Below are 11514 nucleotides of genomic sequence, written 5' to 3' on the forward strand. Positions count from 1 at the left end.
TTCATTTCCTTAAAAAAAGTTTCATGAATATGTATTAAGGAGAGTTTAAGAACTGAAGAAAATGTGTTATTTGTTATTGTTATTAGTATATTACCAGGAACTTTTAATTGTAATAGTCATTTTTAAATGCAGACAAGAATAATGTATAATTTTTTATGACATGGCAAGCTGTTACGCACATTTTTAGTAACTGATACATAAATAAGTTTACCTATTGCATGTCAATTGGGGTTAATATTGTAGGTTATTGGCTGATGAGTTGTGTGTAAACGTTTGTATTTCTGTGTCTACGTAGTGTTTGTTTTTGTTTAGAGGAAGTAGGATTTTGCTTGTACATCATGGCCGGATTAACAAGCTAGGGGGCCCTAACTCTGAGCCCCTATTGGCCCCCATATCTGTAGTGATTTGACTAAAGTAATAATTCAACATTTTGGGAAATACACTTTTTGCTGAGAGTAATATACCACTCTCATGTATATGTGCTAAACATGAAGCTAGAACTAAGAGATGGTTAGCATAGCTTAGCATAAAGACTGAAAACCAGTCAAATTATCTTGGTTATTTCTTTTTTTTAATTTATAGAAAAAGAGTTGTGGTTTTAAGGGCAACTCACTGCACCAAGCCAAGAAATAGTCCCACACATAACCTCCTTTAAATGCTCAGCTAACCATCTCCTGAGGTATAGCTTCATATGTAAGTGGTATTGATCTTCTCATCTAACTTGCAGAAAGAAAGAGAATAAACATATTTCCCAAAATGTTGTGTTTTGTGTAAACGTAACCATTCTTTCAAACTAAATGTTATTTAAGAATAAGCGCTGTGTACTTTTTGACACAGGGGTCAGGGTTTGAATACATTGTATGAGTACGTGAAGGGGGTTGCGTTGAAGCTAATAATGGGTTGCTCTTTAAGGCCCTTTTCAGTTCAGCTAATGCTCTGCTTTAGTGCTGCACATTCCCAAGCAAATTTACTGTAATTGAATTTACCACGAACCAACTGACACAACATGATGTCACCTTTGGGGGCCTGAAGATTTGGGGTCTAGGGGTAGGGGCCTTGTTGTATGTGTTGGTTCAAGGGTTCAGACAGGAATAAATGACAGCGTGATCAGTCCTGCTCACAGTGTCTGATTTCCTCGTCATTTTAACACAGAGAAAAAGCACCACTTCCTTTCTTCAAGTTTGAGCTGCTTTGCTTGTGAATGACAACATTCATCTCTCTCCCTTCAGACGGCATCGGTCCCGAGTCACCAGAGCCAGCACGAAGGGATGTGAACTCGGTCAGTCGGTGCCAGACTTCAGTCCTCCTGTTCAGCTCCGCCCTCATACTCCTGGCTGCCATCTTGTCTTTATAGCGCCCAGTCTGAGGAATCCCCCAGGAATGGACTGTCCTGATTGGACCACAGGCCACCTTACCCTGCGACCCCTCCCCTCAAGGAGCACTTTTAAAAAAAAAAAAAACACTGACAATCTCTCTAGGTGAAAAGAGAGAGGGAGGGACTTCAGCACCGAAGCCTTCACTGTTTTTTGACTTGCCAACGAGTGTGATTCTTGACTTTCTGGCGGGTGCTGATGGTGGAGGTGCCCCGAGGTGAAAGAGTCTCTGACCTGTCCGCCTCGCTACCGTTCACAGTATGCAGATATTAAACATTTCTTTTTGTTAAAGACAAGGACACATACATTGCTTTTAAACATATACACACACAGAACACAGACGACACAATCAGTTCACTCTTTAGCTTGAATGGCAAAGAAGCACAGCAGGATCCCTCAAAAGTTTACAGACTTTTAAAAAATTTTGTGTTCAGGAAAAACGTCACATAACCCCGACATGTAACATGATTAAATCTCACGTCAAAGCGGAGGAGGTTTTGAAGAAGATCTGGCAGCCACACATCACATACGGGCCAACGGAAAGGAAAAACAAGAAGTTGCTAAGAGACTGTTGCCAAGGGCGTGGGGGTAGGAGGTGGGCGTTTGAGTTAACCTTCCACTCAGGTTAAAAAAAGGAGTCTGATGCATCGTGTCAGACTGTGGAGGACCCTTGCTGAGAGTAAAAAAAAAAGAAAAGTTAAAGAAGCCCTCATCTTTTAGTGTTTGGATAGGGGCGGGTTTAATGATCGATTAATGTATTTGTTTTGTTTTTTAATAAATCACGTAATTCAATTGTAGCAGCCAACACGGGTGTACAGTAAAATATTTGAGCGGAGCGTAGAAGTGGATATGGTATTTTGCCAGGCAAAATGTATTTTCCTATTTATTGTGAAGTCCTCGTGCTTTTTTCTGTTCTGGTTAAGTCTGTAAGTACAGTAGAAAGGCAATAAAAAACAACTACCCATTATGTTAGTTCATATTACACACAGTTTATTTGATACAATCATACAAAAACACTGAGTATAGTTTATGTATCTGCTTGGATTGATTGCTGATGATGCTTTTTTAATTGTTTTTAACAAAGTCCAAGAAGAAGTAAAAAAAAAAAAAAAAAAAAAAAAAGTCTGATGTGCTATCAGGGTGTAGAAGTCGTTGAATATTTGTGTTTCGAATTTGTCATTAAAAATGTCACAAATGTAGTTTTACTATTACACTATTGCTTTTGTGAATCACTGTCATAACACAGCTATTGTATATATAGAGGCAAATTTCCTACAAAGTTCAGGGATGTGTCCATGCCTAACATGAGGTAAAAGATGATTTTTGTTTAGTTTTTCTAAATCGGGGAAGGTTGCTCTTCCTCGAATAAAACAGCACAAGTTTTCTGTGGCTAAAGATGTTTCAGTGAGACAGTGACTGAGTTACAGAGCAGGTGGTGGTAGTGTGTGAGGGGCAGGGGGGTTGTGCGTGATTCTTTGATGTCGTGTAAAGTGGCGTCTGAACAGAAAATACACCGGGGGCACCCTTGTACCGGTTATTTCTGGAATGAAAAATCGACCACCCGGGGAGATGGAATATACAGAGCGAGGTGTCCTGTTCTCTCGGGGCAAACTGAAACTCTACCACCAATGGACCTGAGAGGCGAAAGAGAAGTAGAGCAAGATGTGAAGCTTTGTAGTGTTCCTGCTGAGATCAATAGCGATGTTTTAAAGCAGGAACATGCGGTAAACATATCTTCTCCACTAGGCTTGTGCTGATTGGCGCAAATCAAAATCCATTATTGACAGTTGAAGAGACGATGGCCTTTTTTTTGTCAAAGAACAAAATCTAAACTTTGCTCTTTACTGTGCATTTACAGGAGATGTTTGTGGTGGAGTGGCATGCCTGCGCCTGGTGATGATGATCACTGTTAACAATCAGCACAAGTGACTCTGCTCCTTAAGTCAAAGAACAAGCAAAACACGTTTCATCTTCTGACAAGTGCAATCTGATAAAAACCCGGCATTCTCCATTCTCCATATGCCTGCTCACCAAAGCTTTGCTCTGTGCACCGATGTCCACAGCATCCGCTGCCATTATAGCCGCTGTGTGTCCACTGGGTCCGTGAGCCACACGATTTTGAAAACTCTTTCCCCCGTTCTGCTACCTTTGGCTACCTTTTTGCCAGACCTACCTGTGTCGCTGAAGAGTGAAATTCACTTGTGAATGTATATAAATGCCTGTTATTAATTTTTAATTATGCATTTAATTTGTTACTGACTTTGTCTAAAGTACAGCAAAACTAGTTTTTCGTGTTTGTAACTATAGAGAGACCGAGAAACTGAGAGAAGATACCTTTACCCATCTGCACTTGGAGACCATTGAATTATCTATCAGTGTTCTCTGGTAATGACAAAATGACAATATAACAATACTATAAAATATAGACTGCCCAACCGTATTTTCCACCCATCACTCTCAGCACTACTGAAAGCAGCTCACTGTCACAGTATGATGCAGTATTAGGGCCACTTATTAAAGACTGATATTAAAAGTTGTCAATTTGAGCTAAAAGTTATAATGAGTCATAAGTTTAAAAATAAAATGATCATTTTGAAAACTAAGTAGTAGAATAAAACTCTATGTTACAAGAGAAAATGATAAAGAATAAAGAAAAAAGTATTAATTTCAGAGGCAACTATGAGAATGAATCAGAATTTTGGATTAAAGTTGTAATTTCACAGGAATAAATATCAAAATAAGTAATTTTTGAAGAAAAGTCAAAATATGAGAATAAAGTATTTTACAAAAATCACAATGAGATGTAATTTTACAAGAAAAAGTTATTACAGGAATAAAATTGTAATTTTGCGTAAAAAGTAACCTGAGTTATCTTGTTACAATAGTAAAATTTTTCTTGAAATATTTTTATTTCCTTATCATTGGACCTAATATTCCATCATTGTGCAGACGGCTTGCTGTCAGAGAAGAAAAGTTACTCACTTAAAGGGCCACTCCCTCGATTTCATAGTGCACATCCATAAAGTAAAATGAGTCACGAGAGACAACAACTAACAGAGGACGGATATGCTGACCTTTTACTCTCAACTACAAGTTTAATACCCCATAATGCAACTCAGTTGTATCTTTCGTTAGACTGTTCCAGCCTAGTAAATGCACATCTTTCAAACTCTGCGCCACCAGTTTGTTACACACACTTCCTGTACTTTATTTTACAAAAGGGTTCCTCCTGTACCACAGAAGACATTATACAACGTTTTTCACAGGCTGAGCAGTCCTCTATGTGATAAGTAAACGGAAGTTGATGTGTGAAATTGGTGCAGTGCTCCTTTAAATAGTAATTTATCATTTAAAAGTAATTGCATTAAATTACAGAGCTGTACTGATATTTCTTTCCTTCAAATTAGTAACATCACCTTCACCCCTCAATACTCTTGTCTTACACTAATTACATTCAAATTGTGTTACATAATTTCAGATTACTGTTTCACAGACCTAAAGAATATTCACATATGTCAGTACGAAATCTAAATAAAAATGTCATTAAATCTGAGCTGAGAGTGCCGGGGAGAAAAGAACTGAAGGCAATAACATAATAACATAGGTTTTGGTCTACAAGTGTATAATGTGAGGGAAGGAATTATTAATGTAAGGACATAAATCAAGTTTTTGAGGGTAGTTTCAGGGAGTAATTCTTAATTTGAGAGCACAAATGACTACTTTATTAAATCTTTTCCTCCTCACACCTACCAGCCTCCAGCCACTTCAGTTCAGCCAACATTAAGAGTCCACTGTCACTGTAATAATCGCCTCCAGCCATGCCATGATGAGAAAAACCAATCAGTTAGTTTGTGGATACCGTGTATCCAGCAGTTAGTCTGTTGTAACATACAGTGTTAGATACTTTCTCTTTTTTTCCACACCTCTTTTGAAGGGCGATTTAACTGACACATTAATGTTCTTAGCAAGAAAAAAGCTTCACTGTTTGATATGAAAAAATGCTTCGTTTCATTTTATATGTCTTTTATATGAAACAAAAAAATAATAATACAGGATTAACGTTGCACCCTCTGTCTGTAAATGTGTGCAAACATGGCACACAGTGACCATGCAGTGCAGTCGGGTTACAATCATGAATCAAAGGGCCTGAAGAAAGAACAGATGGATCTCCAAGAGCTAGAATATCTGTTTTCCCTGACTTTTTTTTTCTCCCACAGCTGCTCTTGTTCATTGTATTGTTGCATCAAAAGTGTCTTTAAAGGTGCAAGATGTTCTTTCTTTCTGTTTGTGGTCTTTTGCTAATCTTCACCTCCAGCTGTTTCCAAACCAAGCTACGTTTAAGATCGGCGCGGCAATGTTGCGGGATTCAGGAGATACAGTTGACTTTTATTGGTGTGCAGAAGCTCAATGTGCTTGTTTGTGGCAGCAGGAGAAAGTCTGTTTTCCACCTCGAGCTTTGATGTTTCATGTTTTATTGAGCAAACTGCGCTACAAGGAGAGCAGATATTATATTCTAAGGACTTCTTCACCTGATTTTGGTACCATGTAGCCTGAAGCGAACGCCACTGTGTCCCTGCTTTGCAGCGTCTGTTCTCCATTCTGTGTATCTGAAAAAAGGATGTGTGTTTTTGTCAGTGCATCTAGCATTGGGGAGGTTTTTGTTACTTTAGCCACAACTGTGCTTTTTTCCCTCAAAAACTAGACATGGATGTGCCACAGAACCGCACATTTCTTTGAACATTGTAGTAACTGTACCTTGTGCCTATATGAGCCCCATCCTCTCCTGTACTCATCTAATCTATTCTAATGTCTGTTTCCTGCTCAATCCTTCACTAGAATTTTCTACAAAAAGGCCATTTCTTTGTAAATACACGTGTTGGAGCAGCTATGACTAACAAAAAAAAAAAAAAAAAAAGATTTAATAAATATTTCTTTGTCGTTGTAATTATCGTGTCTGTTTTTTTTATTAATCGTTATGCAAATGAGTGACAGTTTGTGAAATGGAAAGAACATCAAAAAGGCGTGAAGGCTTCGTCGGAGCAGCTCGATGTTTGTCTTGGTTGTCACTTGATGCATAATCGCACAGGCCGGGTCCGGGGGAAGTGGGTGAACAGCTGTTTCTCTATAATCTGGAGGTAATTCACAAGCTGAAAAAACAAGAAAAAAAAAACAACAGCTCCAATTAATCTTGTGGGAATGTGCAGCGCTTCAGGGAGCTCTGCCAAGAAAACTCTGTCTCGCGCTGTCTTGAGCTCCTTGCCTCGCTCTGCCTCTCCTGCTGTCTGCATCAAATCCTCACTTTCTGTCTCTCTCTTCCTCCCTTTGTCTCTGCACTGACTTCACCAACTTGCTGCAAAAACTTTAAGACGTCCTATAATAGCAGTCAGACTGTTGTCACAAACACAATGGGACATTTCCAGGAAAAGGTCAAGAACACACGATTCTGTGGTCCAGAAGAACAACCTGTTTTATCAACAGTAATGATGCTGTGCAGCTGAGGTGTCTGAATCAAAGCTGGTGGAAATCTCACATTTCTCCTTTGGATGGTTTGGAGCTGTGAATTCTCAGTGGTGGAAAAATCCTTTCCACTCTTTAAGTACTGCAGTGATGTTTGCACCTTCATAAAGCATTGAGTCACAAGAGACTGAATGACAAAATAATGGTCAAACTTGGCTGACAAGAAAACATTTCCCATAATGCAACTTGAAATTATCATTCACTAGACCCTTCCTGACTGGGAAAATGTCTTTCAAAAGTCACACCCCAAGTCTGTAACGCAGACTTTCTGTTATAAATCTGTCCAGACTACTCTGATGACATCATTATGACATCATCATGGTTATTTAGTGGCTCCTCCACAGCGACAGAAAATAAGGGTTTTCACAGGCGGACTAGAAGTCCTCATAATGTGTAAACCGATGTTAATGTGTATAAATACAAGCAATAACACTGTAAAAATACCCAGTTTGTAGTAGAAGTTCTGCATCTGCTGCTCAAGTAAAACAAAAGTACAAGCATAAGGGCGGCAGTATGTCAGTCCAAAGGGGCCGGAGGGTTGCTGGTTCAAGTACAGCACAGAGCATGGACTGATAGTTAGAGATGTGCTCGTTTCTCCTCCTGGGCACTGCTGAGGTGCCCTTGAACCCCCAACTGCTCCAAGGACACCATTACATGGCAGCTCACAGCTCCACCATCTCCCCACATGTGTATGCCTGTAAGCATGTTAAGCATCCATGTGAGCATGATTGGATTTCGGGCCTGTGTGTGTAAAAAAAATACAATTAAAAAATGAGAGAGAAAAATTATTTCCCCATTGGGGATCAATAAAGCCAATCTTCTTCTAAATACTGAACTAGAGTATTAACTTTAGGGTGAAAATGATCAAATGCAGACAGAAAGAAAAACACTTTCCCTCTGAGATGTAGTGGAGAAAAAACATGAGGGACATACTTCATAATTATTAAATTAATCAAATACTTCCTCAAAACTTAAAAAAGGTACTTTACTGTCCACCTCTGATCACGTGTCTGCTCTCGGAGGAACATGGAGTTGAGTATTTTTTTCCGCTGTGAACAATGAGCAATGGAAGGAGATACTGCTATTGGGCACAGACTTCAGAGTCAGTGACCTTCTCTTCTTTTCCAAAACCGCTGGTGACACCCAAGTCCACTGCCACCCTCAATCTTGGTCCTGAGGAGGCCATGTCTATTCTCAGACGGCCCTGTGGTCAGGTGCTAACTGAAGGATGCACTGCAGTTCACCCTCGCTCAGTACAACTGTGGTTCAAGAAGAGAAGCCTTAGTGGTTAGAGAGACTTAACTGCAAGCATAATGGGCCACTTCAGTCTCCTTCTGATTCACCCTGCTGAAGTGCCCTTGAGCAAGACTCTGACATTTTATAAAGTCATTTCTGTCTTTCAGATATTTCAAGATAGTGTCACTCATTCGTAGCAAATTCTTGAAATAACTCAACTCAATAACTTAAATCATCTAACTGCACTGGCAGATTTTGCTGTTTTAGGATCAGGGCCATAGTTAACCACATGCAGGACTCAAGATCCTAACCTCAAAATCAAAATATAAAATATAATTTATTATGATTATTATAAAATATAAATTATAATAATACATGATATATTGAAATTGTATTTGCCATGCACATCTTTGTAATTGGCTGCCATTCAAAACCTCATTCATCACATAAACCTTCAGTGTGTAACAGAGGGCGCCTGCCACAGGGCTGCCCTGCTGCGGAAATTTTACTAGCTAGTGCTAAAAAAAAGTCTGAAAAATAGACACATGTTTGACCAGGAAAGGACCTGACTAGCAGACCTCACTCCCAGACACAAACACAGACAGACAAACACTTGCGGCCCCGTTTGTAAGCTAATGCTATCTGGCGGGCCTTGGCATGGAAAGGTTTGGGAGCCCCTGTGCTAAAAGGAGCAGTTGAAAATTAGCCGACTGGCTAACACTGCACATTTAAAGAAATATTGATTTATGGGTGTTGTCCTTTTAAATAAAGAAAATGAGGATGAAATTAACTTTACAGAAAATATAACAATTACATGAATGACTAACATGACAATATTATCTTTTCTTTTGGTGAGGCCTGTTTACGACCCAAGGACGAATGACTGTTTTCAGTGGAGATTTCTGAGGATATAAAGCAAGCATTATCAGCTGTAGGTCTACTACTATGCACCGTGGGATAGATGAAATAATGCCAGCACTTCATTCAAAAGGACTTAAATTCGCCAATTAGTAGTTACACACCCCATGTAGTGAAAATCATCACAAAAAACACACCATGTAGCATCCACGCTACACTAAACAGATGTTTTTGCCAAGAAACAATTAGTTAGATACAATTAGTTGCCAAGTATACATGTGCAGAAAAAAGAACCCTCAGTCATATGAGTATACAATTTCAGAAAGTACATAAATCATAGAGTTTAAACTTTTTTGTTTGCAACCATAGAAACAACACAAAATCTAACTTTCCCTCTTATATTTGTGTGTTTTAGTGTTAATCTCATGCACCTGCAATTTATAGACAGATGTTTTAATCTTTCTTGAGCTCTTGCCTCCTGTTGTTATAGAAACAACAAAAATCACTGAGTCTACTCTGCCAGTCTACAGGATTCTGCTGCTAATCGTTATTCAACCCACCTTTATAGATGGGTTTGTACCTGGCATGAAGTCAACTCGAGTCTAACTGTTTCCATTACTTTAGCTACCTCCTGTAGGCTACATGTTTCATGTTGACAGATGTTGGATTGTGGGAATGTCTCAAACTGGACTTCCCATTGATAACCAGTCCCTTGTTATCTGTGTTTTGGGTCTGAGGGAAATATATCTGCCAGACACTTCCACTTCCTGTTCTTGGCTCTACCCACTGATTTTGTGGCCTCATCTGTGGTTGTTTGAGCTGGGATTTTCAGTGACCCTTCATGAACACAGTGTCAAGAAGTGAATATGTAATCAATGTTTTCTACCTCTGTCTGCAGGATACAATCCGTGTTTAAGACTGTGGGATTCTGTGTGTGTTTAAACTCTTATTGCAAGATTATGGAGGATAAATCCAGGAATCTGTTCACAGTGGTAGGATTACATTACATACAGACTCACTGTATCTGCTCTGCTGTTAAATAAATAAACTTAAGACTGCAAAAGCTGCTGATCATCATGAGGGATGTATTGCTTACAATCTATCTCTGTACATCCACTAAATCAACTTCTTCATAATGTATGAAAATAGCCTTGTTTTAAGCATTTGAAGGCTTTTCACAAACCCACAAACAACGTCAAATATGGCGACATGATTTTCACAGGACAGCGATGTGACATCATGGGAGTGTTGTGCATGAGCTCACGGCTGATCATCTGTGTGTAATCCTGCATTAGACCACCTTAGAGAGTGAGGGGGGTGGGGTGTGAATTGGAAGCCTGTTCCATCGTTTTCCTTTAAACTGTAAAAGCCTAGAAGCTGTTTTCTGTCAGTTTCTCCAACAGCAGTGCGCGTCACGCAGTGGACGCCTTAGCGGGAGGTGCAAGGCGCGTCACTTTCATTAACTCAGCGGTGAAGAAACCTGCCACCTTGAGAAAATGTCAGCTGCAGGAAGTGGAGTCTGGTGGCTGCTGTTGTTTGGTCTGAGAGAGCAGGAGATAAAGTGGAGGCTGACAGCAGCTGCAATGGGGTTGCTTTCCCCAAAAGATCCACAATATATGGGGGCACTGTCCTTGTCTGGAGCTGTCTTGTTCTAGGCCCCTTAGTTCTGTTCTAATGCTACTGCATACAGTGATATTTTACATACTAGTGTTTCCAAATTTGTGTCAGTAGTTTGTGTTTGACCCTTTCCCATTTCAACATGACAATGCCATCGTGCACAAAGCCAGGTCCACAAAGAAATTTCTCAGTTTGGTTTAAAAGAACTTGACTGGCCTATACGGAGCCCTGACCTCAACCTCATCCAACACCTTTTGGATAAACTGGGACACTGACCGTGACCCAGACCTCATCAACCATCACCCAACATCAGTGTTGGACCTCACTAATGCTCTTGTGACTGAATGGGAGCAAATCCCTGCAGCCAGGCTGTTATAGCAGCAGATTAATGTCCACATTTATGGAATAACTGTGCTGCACAAAATTATCCTACTACTGTCACTACTAATCGACTCCAAATGGCCTGAAATCTGCTTCTAAACACTTTCTGGAGGCATAATTTTGGCCAAAACACTCGATCATCTCATTGATTTTGAATGGGGACACATATTGGCCCATGTCTCCAGAACGGAAGGTTGGATCAACTCAGATCTGGCATTCAGGGTCTCTGACCACGGCAGTCTTGGTCCTGTGTCAATGCAACCTTTCCTTTAGCGTTTTTTGCGGCCACTATAGTTTCTCTTGCAGGCTTGGAAGGGGAGGGTCACACAAGGGATATTCAGTTGGTTGTGATTTGCAACCTCACTGCTAGATACCACTAAATCCCAAATCCTCTGGAACTTTCACTCAGTCAGGAGCCTTTTACCAAATTAATCACATCTGTATGTGCAATGTCACTTTCTGCACACATGTATGCTGCACCCACACGTTCATTGTATGGACTTGAAAGAAACTGCCTTTAACCGCTGAGTGA

The 11514-nt window shown here is 40.0% G+C and overlaps 1 protein-coding gene across 1 annotated transcript in view; it reads left to right on the plus strand.

Annotated features, from left to right (window-relative positions):
* The window catches only part of LOC127370436 (ephrin-A5b), a 76114-nt gene extending 69796 nt beyond the window's left edge, over positions 1 to 6318 (plus strand). The window contains exon 5 of the mRNA XM_051412475.1: positions 1230 to 6318. Within this exon, the coding sequence (XP_051268435.1) occupies positions 1230 to 1354 (125 nt within the window). The 3' untranslated portion in view covers positions 1355 to 6318. The remainder of the gene's footprint in view (positions 1 to 1229) is intronic.
* The last annotated feature ends 5196 nt before the right edge of the window (positions 6319 to 11514 follow it).

The sequence above is a fragment of the Dicentrarchus labrax genome, unplaced genomic scaffold (assembly GCF_905237075.1).
Source record: "Dicentrarchus labrax unplaced genomic scaffold, dlabrax2021, whole genome shotgun sequence".
Taxonomy (NCBI): domain Eukaryota; kingdom Metazoa; phylum Chordata; class Actinopteri; family Moronidae; genus Dicentrarchus; species Dicentrarchus labrax.